Source organism: Heloderma suspectum, chromosome 1 (genome assembly GCF_057233095.1).
Source record: "Heloderma suspectum isolate Gila_16-S chromosome 1, 16-S_ref, whole genome shotgun sequence".
Taxonomy (NCBI): Eukaryota; Metazoa; Chordata; class Lepidosauria; order Squamata; family Helodermatidae; genus Heloderma; species Heloderma suspectum.
This window is the reverse complement of record NC_139458.1, coordinates 186,289,005-186,308,229: the sequence shown is the minus strand read 5'-3', so window position 1 is coordinate 186,308,229 and position 19,225 is coordinate 186,289,005. Positions and strand designations below refer to the sequence as shown.

Sequence of the window (19,225 nt, the reverse complement as noted above, 5' to 3'; positions counted from 1 at the left end):
TGAACCACAGCAGAGAGTCTTCTCTTGTAAATACAAACTGCATATCAACTGCAGGAAACCAACTGGCTATCCTGCAAAAGACAAATTCATTGACTCCTCTGCAGAATCATTGCAGGGGGTGATCCCAGCACCACAAAGTAGTTTAGTATGGGGGAGAGGCAAACAATCTTACCCTGCCCTTTACCAAAACTCAGAGGGTGATCTGAAGGGCCAAGGCTCAGTGGTAGAGCCCCACCGTTGCATGCAGAAGGTCCCAGGTTTGATCCCCGGCATTGCCAAGTAGGTCTGAAAAAAAAATCTGCCTGAAACCCTGGTGAGACACTGCCAGTCAGTGTCAACAATACTGGGATAGATGGACCAAAGGTATGACTCAATATAAGGCATCTTCCTATGTTCCTAGGTGGAAAAAGAAATAATGGAGGCAATCAAAGCAGAAAATGTAATGGTGGGGGACTTTAATTGTCCACACATTGGCTGGGTAAATGGTTGCAACAGAGAGAACTGGGTTGGATCCAGACTTAGTCATACTTTGAGAAGACCCCATTGAAATCAATAGGAATTAAGTCAGTCATGGTTAACTTAAGTCCTATTGATTTCAGTGAATCTACTCAAAGTATGACAAAGTCTGGATCCAACCCAGAATAAATTTATGCCTTAAAACACATAGATACAGAGCTGGCTAGAGGCAAGGGACTTGACTCAATCTTGAGCAGTGCCCTGGTGTGAGTTGTAAGTGTTGTCAAATGTTCAGGTACAGTGAACACAGTGCTATCAGATTTAACATATGTAGTAGCTAGAGTGCGGTAGACTACACTTGATGTTAAATGTTGCATTGATTTCAGACTTGGGGTCTGTCCTGAGGGGGGATTTGCTGCGAATTGGGAGCATTTTGAGGTTGTTCGCAGAACATGACGTCACGGCCAATCCACAGCCACTCTGGAGATTTCCAGTGGAAAAGCCAGATTTTTGGAGACTATTTTACTCCATTTTATTTATTTAATTCGAGTTTTCAATGCTTCTGGTTCTGTATGCCCCTATCCTCCGCATTTCCTTCAGCATGATAGCCCTGCCCCGGATGTATCTTTCACCTGGCCATGACCTCACGGAGCCTTTCCAGCTCTCAGAAGTGCCCTGCACTCCCATTTCACCAGGAATTAGCTTGTGTGATGATGTACTTCTCTGATGTTTGCATTACTTCACTTCTCCATTGTTGTGTTAAATCGCGCCTCCGATATTGTGTAAAGTTGCTTCTTTGATGTTATGTAAAATCACTTCTCCGATGCCAAGAACTTTATTGCAGTAGCAATCTGGCAAGGTCTCAGGAGCCTGTCATTGCAAGCAGGGAGAAAGTGCCCAGAGAAGGAGAAAGGGTATGTGTGTGTGTGTGTGTGTGAGTGTGTGTGTGCGTGTGCAATAACTCTGTGACAGTTTGCTAGAATGGGGTGAAATGGGGGGGTGCTCTCATAGGGATCCTTAAGATGCTGCACTCGAGAATCAGGGATTTTGGCTTCTTCATTGAAAAATGGGCACATTGGGTAAAATGGAGGGGGGAGCAATAACTCCACAAGAGTTTTCAGGAATGGAGCAAAATTGGGGGGGGTGCTCTCATAGGGAGCCTTCAGATGCTGCACTCGACAATCAGGGATTTTGCCATCTTCATGCAAAAGTGAGCACATTGGAAAAAATGGGGTGGGAGCAATAACTCCGCAACAGTTTGCTGAAACGGGGTGAAATTCGGTTGGTGGGCTGCTCTCATAGGGAGCCTTCAGATGCTGTACTGGAGAATCAGGGATTTTGGCTTCTTCATGAAAAGGGGGGGGGAGCCTGGAAAGGGCAGGAAACAAGCCTCTCTCATTCGCTGAGCAGCCCCTGCCAGGTTGATAACTTCCCGTTCTTCTCCCCCCACCAAACCTGGAAGTATGTTCCCTTGAAGGGCTGTGTGACCCGTGAAAACTGAATTTTAAAGGTAGAGTACACTCAGCTTTTCTTGCTTTGTGTGTCCCTGATGGACCAAAGCTGATTCCATGAAAAACCAGATAATACTCCAACATGCGTCTCATTCCACTGTTGTGAAGATCCTTCCTTGGTCTTAAGTAAGTGTGCTTGAGATCAGGAAAGCCATCTATTCTGGATAGACAGGTAGCTAACTGCAAAACTTTTTCACTTCTGTCACATATATTATATTGACAAGTTGGTTTGGCCTTGTTACATATGCTTGACGTATCTATCTATCTATCTATCTATCTATCTATCTATCTATCATCTATCTATCTATCATCTATCTATCTATCTATCTGTCTATCTATTCAAGCTATCATCTATTTGAATTGAAGTACAGCCTGATCTTATCCCAGATCAACCATATTCTAGTTCAGCTACCAGCCTGCCAATGTTAGGAAGTACCACAGAACAGGAATGGCCAAGTCCTGAAGCAACTTTGGCCAAATTCAATGATGGAATATTGCTTATAGGCCACATCCCATGGTGAGGGGGATCCACCAGCCTCTCAAAGCTCCTCTACATCTTAACCACACAATTTAGCATGTGCATCAAAGTCAGGAAGACTTAGGACACTGCCAAGGAGCCCTGAAGATCTTCTACTGAGGTCCGGGCTGGTCTTGGTCTTTCCATCCACCTCCTGAAAAAGTCTGGTTGCAATCCTGCTTTGCACTGGAGAAGAGCCAGCTACTGAAGGACCTTAGGCCAAGCCTGGCCCCTTGAAGGGAGATGCATCTCCTCCACCATCATTGTGAAACCAGAAGCCAAAGAGAGATGTGGTGGAGGGAGTGTGCGCTTCAGTAGAGCTCCTTTAAGAGAGGAGGGTACAGCCTCAGCCCACCTGTACTACCTCTTTCTCAAAGTGTCCGTCTGGTAAAACTAGTTGCTTCATACTGAGTCAGAGCAGTGATCTATCTATTTCAGTATCATCTACACTGACGGGCAGCAGGTCTCTGTGGTTTCAGGAGGGATTCTTTTCCAGCCCTAACTGGGGATGCCAAGTTTCGAACCTGGGACCTTCTGCATGCCAAGCAGGTGCTCTACCACTGAGCTACAGCCCGTCCCCAAAGAAGGGGGAAAATGCAGAAGGCAGGGCCTTTTCCTGCAAGGGACAAGGGCTTCTTTCCCACCAGCTCCGGGAGTCTAGTTCCTGATCCTAGCCTCTGCTCTGGGTGCTAGAAAATTTCCATTTGTAACCAGCTTTACTCTCCATGTAGCTGAGAATTTGCTTCTTTCCCATTCTGCCTGCTGAAAATTCTGGTGTAACTAAAAATATCTGCAATATTCCTATCCTCACAGTAGTCCAATAATTGGTCCAATAAAATGTACCACTTTACTAACTTTGTGTTGTTGTCTCTCTCTAGAGTATTATAGTTTGAGCATTTCTAAGTGCTTGGTTCAAGTTTTGCTGCTGCTTCCCTGTTTAATGTGTTGCTTTTTATATGTTGAGCACTTCAGAATTTGAAGTCATTATTTGGAAACATGCTGAAATGTTTTATCCCAGATGTGTAATTTAAATTTGAACTGAAGTATTATATTCTATATATATGCGTTCATTTTTAAAGTTACTTAATATCCAGAATACAATGATCTACAGGTGCACAAAATTTTTAGAAATACAGAAGATGCATTTGAAGAATACTAATCAACTCCCAAAAGCCCTGCCCGCATAGCCAATGGTCAGGTATGCTGTGAGTTCAAGTGCAAAACATCTGGAAATCTATCTTCTGCATACCACTTCCTTACACAGTGCTGGCATACCAGCTTTTCCCTCAGCGCTGGGGTACAGTGGTCACTGGCTGCTGCTACTTTTTCAATCCTGGGGCAACATGGACTTTGAGCAACTGGTTTTAGGCAAGGGGACAAAGTGTTTCAAGTAGGGATGGCAGAGAATTCCGCCACGGATCTCGGGGAGGCCAAATGCCAGGGCATTCGGCCCCCTGAAATCTGTGGCGGAACAGCCTGCCCCCCCGCCCCCCCTGCAGATCCCCCCAGGACGAGACTTACCTGGAGTGGATTTTCTGGGCGGCGGTGGCTCCGGCGGCGGCTTCGGCGGCTGCGACGGCTGGTCTTCCGACCGGCTGCCGCCACCATTTGCAGTTTTTTGGGGTTTTTTGCACAGACGTGATAGGCTACGTAAGTTTTTACGTAGCCTAAAACGTCTGGGTAAAAAAAAAAAAAGCGTACGCGAATGGCGGCGGCTATGGCCGGCCGCCGCCATTTGCGTACGCCTTTTTCTTTTTCTTTTTTTACCCAGACGTTTTAGGCTACGTAAAAACTTACATAGCCTAAAATGCCTGGGTAAAAAAAAAAAAAGGTGTACGCAAATGGCGGCGGCTATGGCCCCCGCCATTTGCGTTCCTTATTTTGGGCTGTCTTAGTCTACATAAATAATTACGTAGACTCAGACGGCGAAAATAAGGGGAACTCAAATAGCGTCTGCTATGCTATTTGTGTTCCCCTTATTTTTGCCGTCATAGTCTACGTAAATATTTACGTAGATTAAGACGGCCAAAAAGAAGGAACGCAAATGGTGGCGGCCGTAGCTGCCGCCATTTGCATACGCAGGTTGTTGTTGTTTTTTTACCCAGAGCCCTCCGCGACCGGAAATCCGGCTGCGGCCGGCTCTGGCGTGGCTGGGCCTGGCTGGCAGCTCCGCAGAGCTGCCGCGGAACACAGCCGGCTGCAGAGGATTCTGGGGGGGAGGAACGGAGCGCCTCCCCGCCCAGCCAGGATTCCGAGGGGAGGGACGGAACGCCTCCCCCCCCCCCACCATCAGCATAACCCGCGAAAGGTAAGTGATTTTCGTACATCCCTATTTTCAAGCACTGGAAGCCACATGCCATTCTATCCAGCTTCAAGTCCTTTGGCAAGATGTGATTCTCTAACCCAACCCAAATATATAACCCACTACAGAATTGTATAGGATTGATCTAAAGTTGATTGGTCTTCAACTGCAGGACCAGCAGGGACCCACAAGTGGGCCGCAGCCTGCCCTATAGTGGCATCATCATAATTATCTTTTCAGGAGAGGGGGCTGTTTTTAAGGAGACAAGGAGAAGGTGACTAGAGTAAAAGGAGGATAGGCCTTTTACTCTAGATATTTTGATAGTGTTCAGCAAGAGTCCTTGAATACAGACTCCTGATAAATAAAAATATACTCAATTTTATTTAAGGTGTTATCTCAGTTGAAGGTGGTACTTTAAGGAGCTCTCTATTAGGGAGAAATCTATGGCAACTGATAGAAACGTGTAGCTTATGTTTAATGGTGTTATCTAAATATTAATTACAGATAGGTCCTGCTCTTCCGCCTGGCAAATTCCAGAATACCGAGATGCCGAGAATTGCACTAGTGATTCCCCATGCAAAAAAAAAAATAATAACTTGTCTCATACATTGATTTTTTTTAAGTTTGATTTACCCACAGATGAATGTATGAATGCTGTGGAAGTTAGTTAAGAACTATATTAACTGAAATTATAACAAAAGGGGTAGGGCAATTTTTCCTACTACTAGTATGGTAATTTAACTGAGATACATCAGAATATTCTGTTCTAAGGCTTTGATACAGGGACACAGGACACTGTCTTATACTGAGTCAGACCACTGCTTCCCAGCTTGAGTAGCTCCTTTAGAGTTCTGACTGGTTCTGACTGAAACCCGGTGCAGATTCACAGCCCCACTGACATTGGCACCACCAGCCTCCACTGTCACTGGTCTATCTAGGTCAGTACTGTCTGCACTGACTGGCAGTAGCTTTCCAGGCCAGGGTTTCAGGCAGGGATCTTTCCTACCTGGAGATGCCAGAGATGGAACCCAGGATCTTTTGCACATGAAGCATGTGCTGTTTCTACTGAGCTATGGCCTTTCCCCAAACATATCACCCAACATGTTGCAAACATTTATTTATAAACATATATTTGTGGAGAAGAATCTCTGCAAAGGCTTAGAGGTACCTTGGAATTAGGAGTGTTTTGCAACACCAAACTATTCATAACAATTACATTGTTCACTCTCCCCTGTCTCACCCACTCACCTGTTGGTTCTGTTCAATACCAGAAACCGCAAACTCCTCTTCACGCTCCTGAACACTTATCCAGAAGATCTTGATGCCTCTCAAAAAATTCCAACTGCCTCCCCTCAGCACTCATCTGATTCATTCATTCATTCATTCATTCATTCACTCATTCATTCATTCATTCATTCATTCAAGAGCCTGATCCTCTCCACGAAGAGCTCAGGGTGGCTAACAATATATATAAAACACAGTACACCACATAAACATTAAAAATCATGACTCAAAAATCACAAATATACAATAAAATAATCAACACAATCAATCAATAAAAAGAAAGAGACCACTGAGATCACCTTGCCTGTACCGCCAAAACCTGCACAAATAAAAAGGTCTTTAACTGGTGCCTGAATAACAACAGTGTGAAGGCCAGCCAAATCTCTACTGGGAGTTCCACAGTTGGCGTGCCACCATTGAAAAGACTCTGCCATGTGTGTTAGCTCCACAGGCCACGTTTCTCAAGGGCACCACAAGCAAAGCCTCCCCAGCTGATCTTAAATCCCAGGATGGTCGGTATTGGGGAAGACAGCCTTTAAAAAAAAAAAGGACCTGGGTCCTGAGCCATTTAGGGCTTTGTACACTAGTATTAACACCTTGAATGTAGCTCACTGTCAGTCAGTGCAGAGATTTCAACACTGGTGTGATATGCTCACATCTCACTGCCCCTGTCAACAAGTAGGCAGCAGCATTCTGCACCAGCTGCAGCCCTGAACCAAGGGAAGCCCCACATAGACAGCATTGCAATAGTCCAATTGGTAAGTTATCAGAACATGGACTACTGTTGCCAGGTTATCCTGGTCCAGGAACAGCCACAGCTGGTGAACCAGCCGTAGCTGGCTGTAAATACTCCTTGCCACTGAGATCACCTTAGGCCTCCAGTGACAGCTTTGAAGCTGGGAGTACTCCCAGACTGCACACCTGCTCCATCAGGGGAAGTGCCACCTCATCCAGGACAGGCCGTCTACCTAATTCCCAGATGCAGGAACCACCTACTGACAGAGTCTCCATCTTATCAGTACTTAACTTCAGTTCATTGGCCCTCATCTAGTCCACCACTGTCTCCAGGCAAACCTCCCACACAGGGCTCTCCTCAAAACTACAGACTGACAGATGTAGAAGTGTTCACATCCACAATCACTTGCTCCTTGGCATGTTTCAGTCCTTCAGTTTGTGCTTCTGCTGGAGGCACACTGATGGGCGGCCTTGTCTAGAGCCAGGATCTCCAACTGGTATATAGCTGGTGGCTGCTCTACACAGTGGCCTGGAGTCTGGAAGTGTATTTTGCAGTATTAGGTTTTATATACAGAACAGGAAGAAATATTAAAGTGCAGAATATCACTGCAACACACAGCTTTTGAAAACGACTGCATTTTCCTTATGTGTAAAACTGGGGAAAATTTTGACCATTCATTAATTAAAATTGGTAGGGCTGCTGGATGCAGAATCAGCCTGAATAGCTGTGGCTTAGATCCTAAAATAAGTTAAGGAAGTTCATGGAAACTATGTTTCCCATTACCCTCTCCCCCCTTACAGACACCTGCACTCCTCTGAGGAGAGTCAGGGTGGGGGCTTCTGATCAATATGAGATGGAGCATGATTGGGTTGCTGGAGGGAGGAGAAAATATCCCGATTCAGGCTTGGATCTGAAGACAACTGTCTTAAATTAACGTATCTTAGGATCCAAGTCACTGTTCCTTGTACAGTGACACAATTCTTGCCCCAAGCCTTCTTCCACAATGCTCCAAACATCTGTCTCAAGGAAATTAACATTTCAGGACAGGGTCAGTATCCAGTTGATAGGGAAAAAAAGTTTTAATCTTATTTAAATATCCCTATTCTATAGGTAGCTTCACAAAAGGAGCAGAGCCTACAGCACTACCAGGCTGGCCAACCTTTATAAGGTCTCTAAAGGCTCTTGCACCCTGCTGAAGCAACAGCTCCCCTTGCTATAGGTGAGAAGCTGGCAGCCAGTGATCTGTCTAAGGTCCTGATCAGCTCTGTCTAGTTCTAGCTTGATTCTGCTCTACCAGCTTGGTCTGGACTTTGCTGACAGAGGACTTCACTTTGACTAAGCTTACCTTCCTTTTACCTACTGAAACTTGCCCATGACGAATGTGACTACCGCATTAGCTGCTACGCCACCCAGCTAGCAGGTACCACAACTGTAGCCTGCTTCCCTGGAAGCTCAAAGCCTAGCCAAACCAGACGGTGCTGAGACAATGGAACACTCTGCCAAGGAATTTTGCCTCATTCCATTGCTGCTCACTTTTTAGTGGGAAGCTAAGACTCTTTCAGTGGACATTTGTAGACCCTGTTGATTTTATTCTGTTTTGAACTGTACTGTAATTTTAGTGCTTTGTAACTTGTTCATAAACGATCTGGAATTCGGGGTGAGCAGTGAGGTAGCTAGGTTTGCTGACAAGATCAAATTACCTAAAACAAACAGTGAAGTGCTCAGAAAAGATCTTTCCAAACTGGGAAATTGGGCATTAAAACGGCAATGTCGTCAATGTAAAGTGATGCACACTGGGGCAAAAACTCCTAACTTCACAAATATGGTAACAGGTTCTGAGCTGGTGATAAACTGAGCAGGAAAATGATCTTGGGGTTGTGGTGGATAGCTTGATGGAAATGTTGACCCAGTGTGCAGCTGCTGTGAAAAAGGCTAATTCCATGTTGGCCATAATGAGATAAGGAATAAAAAATAAAACTGCCAATATCATAATGCCTTTATACAAATCTATGGTGTGATCACACTTGGAATACTATGTACAGTTCTGATCATTAAATCAAAAAAGACATGGTGGAGCTGGAAAAGATGCAGGAAAGGGCAACCAAAATGATCAAGGGGTGGAACAACTCCCCTATGATTAAAGGTTACAACATTTGGGACTTCTTAGTTTAGAAAAAGGGTGAAAAAGTGAGGGGGAGGAGGTGACAAGAGAGGTATGTAATTTCTACACAGGGTATGTAGAAAGTGGATAGGGCTTTTTTCTCCCTCTCTCATAATACTGCAGCCCAGGTCATCCAATGAGCCTGAATCGTGGGAGATTCAGAAGGCACAGGAGGAAGTACTTCTTCACACACTGTGTAGTTAAACTATGGGCTACACAACCACAAGATATAGTAATGGCCACCAACTTGAATAGCTTTAAAAGGGGATTAGACAAATTCACAGAGGATAGAGCTATCAATGGCTACTAGTCATGACGGCTATATGCTACCTCCAGTACCAGAGCCAGTATGCCTACATACACCAGTTGCTGGGGAACACTTATGGGAGGATGCTGTTGCACTCATGTCCTGCTTGTGGGCTTCCCATAGGCATTTGGTTGGCCACCATGGGAACAGAATGCTGGACTAGATGGACCCTTGGTCTGATTCAGCAGGGTTCTCTTTATGTTCTTATTCTTATGTCCTTATCCAGTTGGCCACTGTTGGAAACAGACAGGTGGACTAGACAGGCCTTGGGTCCAGTCCAGAAAAGCTTCTTCTTATGCTCACATACCACTTTCCTGATGGATGAAAATACTGAATATCAGCCGTTGTCAATAAATTCCACAGTTTTGCTAGCTCTGACAGTCAATTGCAGGAGCAGTTCATAGCATTAAAGAGCCAATGCAAGGGTGGAGTATACATTAGCCATGACCCAATTATTTTGCTAGATCAATCTCCCTGGGCTTTTTGAACCTCCACTGTACAGCTATGGACCATAATTATTGTTGTTTTTATCCCTTCTCTTCTAGCCAGCTCACTTGTTGTTGAATCTCATCTTGTGTACTTATTCGTTGGCACTGCGTGTCTCCTGAGCTAAGCTTGGAATCAAGTCTGGGACTAACACAGCAACAGGACCACATGGACATATCAAAAGCAACTAAATTAAACACTGAAGCATTATTCATCATCCTTCCTGTTTCCTATCTGACTCAACAGCCATATGCTTTACAGCAGCCATATGTGGAGGTGAGACTTTTATTATGCTAAAGAAAAACTAGAAAAGGGGCATAGATCTTAGTTACTCATGCAAGCAAGAATCTCCTATGAAACATTTGGGTTGTATCCAATGCTGTCCTACTTTAGAGTAGAACCATTGAAATGAATAGGACTTGAGCTAGATTAACATTGGATATAAACCTTTGTCATCCCCGCTCTCACTGAAGTCTTTGGTCATTGAGGTGCATGCTCAGAAATCCACAGAACCAACCTTCCAAATGCCATTGACCACAAACCCACATCATCTGGCAATCACTGGCAACAATGTCATCTTGACACAACACAATACATTGAACATGACACAGCTGCATATAAGAGTGATCAATATCAGTACACAATTTCGGTTGTAAATGTGATCAGTTCTTTGAAGAATGACCACACAGAAGAATGTTACAGTGAAGCTCTGAATTAAGGAGATGGTTTTCCTGTGACATGGGAAAAAATAAACACCAGAGAGTCTTAACAGCTGAGGCGGTGAAACCACAACATGTGCACAAAATGCAAATTGGTGACCTAGCTAGGAAAAGATTAGTCAAACTGTTCTGCATGGAGGCTTAAGAAGCTACAGATCCTACTGTCTCGCCTGCTGGAGAAAATTTATGACCTGGGCAGTGATTCAAAGCATGGAAATAGAGACAATGAAGATTAAAGCAAGGCCTCCCTGAGGCAGATTCAAATGTTACATTCCCCATGTGGAGATTTGTGCTAAACAGTTCTACATGGCAGCAGCTCCAGGTGGAGGTCATAACATTTGTAAGCTGCTTGCCATGTGGACTGGCCCAATAGTATGTTTCCACAGTAGCACTATACAGTCCTGGCACAGAGACTCTCCATGAGATTGAATCGATCCACATAGTAAGATGCTTATAAACATAAGAGCCCCTGCACACCATGTAAAAGTCCCACCATGTAAAAGTGCTTTTCACCTTTTGAAATATGCAAGTGATAAATAAGGAGAGATGTCGAAGTATGGGGTGAAGAGAAACAAACTAAAAAAAACCCTACCAGCATACTTTATCTTAGTAACTGCCAGTAACTAAGCCTTAGGAGAGACATTTGAACCTTTTAGAATGGGGAAAAAACTGCACAAAAGCCAAGAAACCATCAAACCATCAGTGGTTATGACAAAGGGAGTGAGGATACCTGGGGAGCCCTGGAAGACTGGATTGGGACCCTGAGCCTGAGTTTCTGCCCCTGTTTACAGAATGATGGGCTTATAAGAGGCTGCTTTGCATATTACTTTTTAAATGGTACACCTAAAAGCTTCGAGCGTGTACGTAACAAATGCATGCTTGCAAACATTTATCAACAGGTACAGTCATTAGGAGCTAGGATTGGTTAGCTCCCTGTTGAGCAATCACTCAGTAGCATCCTTGGGTTTGCCGCCATTTAATGCATGAAATAGCCTAATGAGGCAACTGGGAGTTAGCTGAAAAGGCATTTGTTTCCACACACTTTTTCCTCAGTTGTCTTTGGATAGAACACTCACAACTCACCAGTTTTCTTCACAACTCAGACTGGAAGCAAAGCTTACTGACTCCATATCCATTGTGTAGCCAGTGCTGTTCTTCATTCTCGCATAATTTTTGCGAGCTAAGTAGCCCCTGAAAGCTAAGCAGACATTAAGAAAAATAAGATCAAACTAAGTTTTATTATTATATAACACTATATATTATTATTAATAATAATAATAATAATAATATAGGCTTCTGGGAATGAATTGTAGACCTGTTTCTTTGATATAAGATTGATGATATGATAGCGAAATGTAAGGTTGTTTATTAAACTGTAAGATTGTTAAGGTTATAGATATAGTTTTTAAAATAGAATGGCATCGGAGGCCGGGGGGTATTGGAGTTTAAACTTAATTCTTTAAAAGGGAGGGAGAGGGAGATGGGGAGGGAAGGGGAAAGAATCTTCTTTTTTCTTCACTTCCTTTTCTCCTCCCTTTCCCCCCCCCTTTTTTCCCTTTTTCTTTTTCCTTCTCTCTTTGTTATTATGGTGTCCTCATCAGAATATTGTATTGTTGGGAAATTGTAGTATTGATCAGGTTGTTGGTAATTTATAAAGATAAAATAAAAATATATTCAAAAAGAAAAGAAAAAAAGAAAAATAAGATCAAACGTGGAGCAGCAGTCTCTGAAATTTTTCAGAAAAAGGATGATACACTATATAATCCTCATTCAAGCCCCGAGAAACAAAATCTGATTTATTAATTAATTCTAGTTCTGCAGCTTTGTGCTGTAGTCCTCCTCCTCCAAACTACTGCCATCACAAATGAGTGGCCATTCAGAAGGCCCACTCTGAGGATGGTTGCAGAGGGACTTATCAGCAAGCATTTCTGTGGAGAACACAGAACCACTGTTTATTTTTAGCACTAACAAAATGCTCTCCACGATGATGGATGTTGTCTGTGTGGCGGGAACATTTGTGTATGACTAGGACCCCACAGGGGAAGCAGTGTGTCTCTGTATCCGTCATAATACACTCCTTTGAGGAATCCCCAAGAGTATGGGCAAGAGATGGCAGCCAGTCTTTGCCCTCGCAGCAACAGTCTCTCCTATTGGAATGGTGAGCATTTCACTTAAATGGGAAATGTATTCACTTAAATGAGTAAAAGTCAAGGGGTCCATACATGGACACCATTGCGGTAGGGTCTAAACTTGCTCTGGTGACTCCAGCCATGAACAATCAAACCTGCTCTTATTTGGAAAGTTCTATCCTAGTTTCTGGTTCCTGGTAATGCTATATAGCACAGGGGTGGGCAACGTGTGGCCCTCCAGAGGCTGCTGAACTGCAACTCCCATCAGCCCTAGCCAGCATAGTCAGTAGTGAGAGAAGATGGGAGCAGCAGTCCAATACCCTCCGGAAGGCCACAAGTTGCCCAACCCTGCTATAGTGTCACAGAATCTTGAGAACTGGCATAAATCAACGTTGGCCCAAGACATTCTGCTGCCTGAGGTAGAGCAGCAAACGGTGTCTCCCTCCCCCCAAATCAAGGTGCAAAATACCCAAAGCCAGCCAAGTTATGTTGGCACCCGAGGCAGAAAATCCCACAAGAACTCTTCCCCTCCCTGGCTGGCAGTAAAAATATAACGACCGACCACTAAATACTCTGCTGCCCCTTCATGACATGCAGAATAGCTGCTTGAGGCAACCACCTTCCTCTGCCGAATAGTAAGGCTTGCCCTGGCTGGCTAGATGTGTTAATTTTAGGCAGTGTCGCTTGTGATGTCATACCATACCCTTCCCTGCATCACTGATTGCTTCTGCCAAGCCTACAGCATGTAACTCTCCAAATAAAACTAGAATCCTAACCAAGTGGTTATAAGTAACCAAATAATTTTGTCCTCCTTTATTCTGTAGAATAAACACAGCCATTTACTGGACCTTTTTAGAACCATCTCCAAGGATCAAAGCACGTGGAGAAATATGCCATGTGAAATGGCAATACACAGATGCACTTTGTTGTGGTCTTGCTGGCTACATGAAATCCCATTGTGTTCAAAGATCACGGCCATTTGTACTCTCATACCACTGATTCACTGAGTACCACTGAGTGGTACTTTCCACATGCAATCGCTGGCATGGCTTGTTCAGGAATGATCATGTGGAGAAAACAAAAAGCAAAAATGAGCATGTGCTCAAGCTCTCTCTCTGTGGCTTTGGTAATGTCATCTTCAGTTCTATCCACACTCAATGCATAACTGATTTTAAAAGGACATTTAGGTCTTTCAAGTTGAACTTTACATTAGGGAACAGTAACTGGTGGGCCTAGGTGAAATCTGATCTCTTGAGGGGGGATATTGCCTGTTCCTCTCCCCTGCCAGTTGTGAACCCAGAAGCATTAAGAGAAGAATGGAGGAAGTAGGGATGATGAGAATTTCGTTTAGTTATTTTTTTAAATAACGATTTGCCAAAATTTCAAATGTGTACATTAGGGGTGCAGCACCTCAGGCCTGGGGGCCAAATCTGGCCCTCCAGCGTTCCCCAGATGGACACATCCCCTGCCCTGCCCCCACTCCCTTTCCCCCAACCTGTCCTGCTATGGCTGGATCAGGCTCGGGTTAAACTAAGGGGCAAACCAAAAGCAAGTAAATAATCAGGCAATGGTAAAAAGCACAGTTCTACCAAGCAAGAGGGAGCGTTCCAAAAGAGAGGTCTGAAGAGCAGCCAAGGTCAAAACACAACTGGACAGCCAGGTACAGCAAGTAATCCAAAAAGGAAAGTCAGGTGGAAGTTCAAGGTCCGTAGCACAGAGGTTCAGTTACAAGGCAAAACAGGATAAAAGGCCATAGAGGCTGAGTAAGACATTGTTTCTAGCACTGGCTAAGCAGACACCGAGGGCTTTTAACACCAGAGCCTGCTGAGCCCTACCAAGGGCTCAGCTGCAGCACATTAGAGCTCTCTGGTCAGAGGCCTACTCATGAGGGGTCCCTTTCTCCTGAGGAGTTCTTCTTCACATGTGAGCACTCCTTCTCACGGGAGCCCTACTGGCCTGTTGCTGGAGGTGACGACACTTTGGGGGCCCTCAGAGGCAGAGTCCCCTCCCCCATAAATGGCTGCATTTAGCTTAAACTAAGGGCTTTACGGCCGCAAATGGCATCTGCTATGCCATTTATGTCCGGAGTCTGTCAGCCCAGCCAGCAATATGGCAATGGTGGCCGTATCGCTGGCGCTCCGGAGCCAGCCGGCGGCTCCGCGGAATAGCCGTGGAGCAGAGCCAGCCAAGGAGGATTCCGGGGGGAGGGACAGATCTCCTCCCCCTGCGGGCAGATTCCCAAGTGGAAGAACAGGTAGGGAATCCGCCCATCCCTACTGGAACACAGCCCCTGAGAGCTTCTCTGAAATGGAATTTGGCCCTCAAGCTGAAAGAGGTTCAACACTGCTGGTCGACATAAACAGGATGGAAAGAAGTTGAGATCTTTAAAATATGGAATGTGGGAGAAAGAGAAACTGACTGATTTGTCCATCCATAGGACCAAGTGAGAGCTGCAGCAATGGGACCTGCCAGGGACTGAAACCCTGTCCCACCACCCAAGACTCCTTTCTCACAGCAGCCCACTGGCAAAACTAGCTGCTGACAAAAGAGTTCTATGACCCTTCCTACTTTCATTTTACTGAACAAATAATGCAAGCAGCAAAACCATGCAAATGTGCACAGGTTTGAAGACATCATGCAGGAACACCAGGAATACCTCGACTCATTGCAGAATTTAGATCAGGGGCGAGGAAGCTGTGGCCCTCCAGACCTTGTTGGATTCCAATTCCCATCAGTCCTAGCTAACATGCCCAATGGTCAAGAATGATGAGACTTACAGTCAAGCAACATCTGAAGGGCTTGCTAGTCATGGGCAGGTTCCCCACCCCTGAATTAGAAAGAAGCAAAGCATTTCCCAACAAAGATGTAGACTGAATATGCTGCTTGTGTCAGATGGGAGGGGAGGGGAGGGGAGGGGAGGGGAGGGGAGGAAAAGCTGAAATCAGGTGGATGATCCATCACAGCTATTTGCATTACTGACTCTTCCTAGTTTTGACACTAAGCACTTGGCTCAAGAAGTGTGAAATTAGCAGACGCATATCGCTAGTGCCCCAGGAACAATCCTCACATCACTGAAGAAGAATGATTACCAGCTGCCACTTTCTTTTCACCTTATGCATTCAATAATATTCTTAGACCCACAGTAATAATGCATTAGATCCTGAACTTCACATTGCTAATGATGAGGCTATTAAGACACAGGGACAAAAAGAGTAGGCTTGAAATTGGCATTATTCTTGTATTATTAGTCACTTGGGGTTAAATGTTATATGTGCCTTGCATACTGGCAATATTGATGTTGACATAAAATGCGTCTTCCCCTCAGCTTCAATAGACAGCAAGTCAAGATTGTTACCTACAGGAGCCTCGTGTTCTGCACTTGTATAAAATGTGCTGTGGTATATAGATTATTCACAATGTGGCTCAAATTTGGTAGGCAAAAGTTTAAAAAAAAACAAACTGGGCCATTTTTCTTCCTATTTTCTCTAGGAGGAAAAAAAAAAGCTCCAATGAGCTGTAGGCTATGATGTTGTAGACACATCATTTTTATGGCGGGAACAAACAGATAAAGAGATGAGGAATCACTGGACAGCAAGAAATGCACCTCTTTATTCCCAACAATAAATAGACATATAAAGCAGTAATTCCTTCCTCACTCACAGAATGAATTATACACTCAAATCTTAATCTTATACAATGCAGTAAGAAGAGCATTGGAATCCAAGGAAATGAAAACTCGGGGCATGTTTCCAACATACCCTATTTTATTAGGGAATCTGTAGCCTCCCCTCCCCCATGCTTTCAAATGTGATAAAACAAATAAAAGATTGCTGTTGTTGTTTTTAAAATCTAACATGAAATGCATGCATGAAAACATGACTATAATTAGCACCTATGCTAGAGCTTGGGTTCACAGGGGAAGCAGTCAAACTGAGACTCCCCTACTTCCTAATTTGGATTGGAACCATGGCACTTCAGGAGAGGAGGCTTTAAGCTCCCCCACCCCGCCATTTACATCCCAAAATTCCACCCACGGGGGGGGGGGTAAAAAGGAGATGGAAGTCTCTATAGATTCCAATGACTTCTCCCCTTTTTAGCCCCCCCTCCTGGGGGGGTGGAATTTCAGGGGGGAAGGAAACTTAAACCCTCCTCTCCTGAAACGTCATGGTCCCAATCCAAATCAGAGCCATGCACACCTGCAGGAGAGTAGGGGAGACAATCCTATATGGCTGAGCCATGCATGATTAAAGGAATGTTTAGTTTGGCCCTCTGTCCTTCTTCACAGTTTCCTCAGAATCTCTTTTCCCAATCTCTGTCTCCTTTTCTCTTCTCACCGTGTCCTCAGAATCAATTTTGGGGTTTAAAATCCTATCTTCCAAACAGTACTGACTCTTTGAAGGCAAATATGATTGATGTCTATTGTCCTAAATGGTCCAAGGCATTTAGTATTTGTAGGCACAGCTTTTTCAAAATGCAATGAAATTTAATATACAAAAGACCTTTCAGTTTAACATTTTGTGTTACGGGCTTTCCATGTTGACTCATGCGCCAAAATGCCAGGGAATTACGGCTGTCAAGGGCCATTCCCTTAACAGACACATTATTTAGGCAATGTACATATGGTATGGTATCCTATGCTTAGGTTAGTTGCAGCTTCACCAATACCCTGGAACTGGATGGCTCTCGGTGGCAGAGTGGTGGACCTAAGTCCCAGATTTGTCTGTTCCTTGGAATAGACACACAGAGTCTATGCAACTGAAGCTGCCATTCCATGTTTAAAGTACCCAACTGGCAACCAATACCATCCACATAGAATGACAGAGTTGGAAGGAACCTTGAAGGTCATCTAGTCCAACTCCCTGCTCAATGCAGGATGTTGTTGTTGTTCACTCGTTAGGGTGGTATTGTCTGCGTATCTGAGGTTGTTGATAATTCTCCCAGCAATCTTAATTCCGACCTGTGATTCATCCGACCCGGCGTTTCTCATGAAAAAAATGTAATACAATATTTATATCCCACCTTTTGACATTACAATGGAGCACCTCAAGGAAGTTAATAAAGCTGTTTTGTTTTCTTTTTAAACACACTGTTGCTTTTTCTTACCACATTTTACCGACGGCTGCTGTACTGCTTAGTCCCATGGAAAACGCCCAGCCCAGCCGCTCATGTATTTGAAAGGCATCTGCTGATATTTTCAAAATGCAAATGTAGCCTACCTCAAAAGGCTGCCTTGCTAGGAAATTAACAACCTGAACAAATCAAGAGGAGTTCTTTCCCCGCCCACCCCTCTCCCCACAATCCTTAGCCACGTGTATGTACTTTTTATTGGGCCAAGATCTCTTGCTGTCAAAACCACTCAAAGAATATCCTGAAATCTGAACGAAGTCCCCTCCACCCAACAATTGAAACGAGTAAGCTGATCCTGGAATAATTATTCAGGCAAATCATTTTTACCCCCACACTGTATAAAGTAATGATAAGGTCATTTACAAAAGGAATGTAAATGCCTTTGAAATGGTGACTTGTAGACAGGGGGACTGCTTGGAGGAGGGGCCACAGATAACACTGAAGACTGCCCCCTCCCCACACACCCAACAACACGACCGCACAGCCTTTGGAAGAGATTCTGATGAGGGAAGGGTCCAATAAGGTTAATACTCCCTCCCCCCCCTTTGATCTCTGTCAAGGCAAGAATTCATTTACATTTCAGATGAAAAAGGTTGACAGCATGAAAAGGCATCTTGTTTCTGGTATGTGAATGTGCTGTAATAGATCGGGAATTCTGAAAGGAAGTTCTGAGGAAGCTAAAGGGATAAGCTGCACTGCTGCTTTTACTGGGAAGGAGATGAAAGGAAAACAAATTTCAATATGAGCTGTGCTATAGAAACGTGTATGCCGAGTGCTTCCTAAATTTCAAGACCACCTTTCTTCCCCCACTTTTTAATTTTTTTAAAATATAAAAGAAACACATATTTTAATTAGGTGATTGTTTGAATGCCTTAGTAACAAATGCAACCAAGGCACTTTAGAGAATCAACATTCCTCCGGCTTTAAATGTGATAGTGATCATATTTCTTATGAATGAAACTCTGTCCCTTAATTGCAACTTGCAACCCCACTGTAAGCACTTGGCTGGTTATGAGATATCTATAGCACCAAGCACTGTTAATATACCAATAGTAGCATACATTTGTAGCCTAATAAAACCCAGAAAAATGGCCAAGACATTGCAATTGCTTGCTGAATATACTTTGGAAACAGAGGGCACTATCCATTGCTGGCAATCTGCCAACTCTAAACACACTGTGTTAGCTGGAACAACTGCTAGCACAATGGGAAAGAAGCACTTGCTAGCCCAACCCGACTGCTTCCAGAAAGTCAGCAGAGTTTCCTTCTGCACCCCCTGCTGACTCATCCTATGCTGGAAGCAGTAGTTTGGGGTAGTTTCTCGGGTTGCACTAGCAAGCGCTACTTTCCTATTGTCGTTCCTGCTAGGGCAGCAGGAGGATTGGATATTGTCCCCAGAAATGTTAATGTAGAGATACAGAGATATGGGCATGATCCAACCAAACTGGGAGAGATTTAACTGTATACTTAACTCCTCTGTTGAAATAACT

The 19,225-nt window shown here is 44.2% G+C and overlaps 1 protein-coding gene across 1 annotated transcript in view; it reads right to left on the bottom strand.

Annotated features, from left to right (window-relative positions):
- MYO3B (myosin IIIB) overlaps nucleotides 1–19,225 on the bottom strand; it is a 331,093-nt gene that overhangs the window by 103,649 nt on the left and 208,219 nt on the right. The window contains exon 26 of the mRNA XM_084805223.1: nucleotides 11,563–11,677. Coding sequence (XP_084661349.1) covers nucleotides 11,563–11,677 — 115 coding nt within the window. The remainder of the gene's footprint in view (nucleotides 1–11,562; nucleotides 11,678–19,225) is intronic.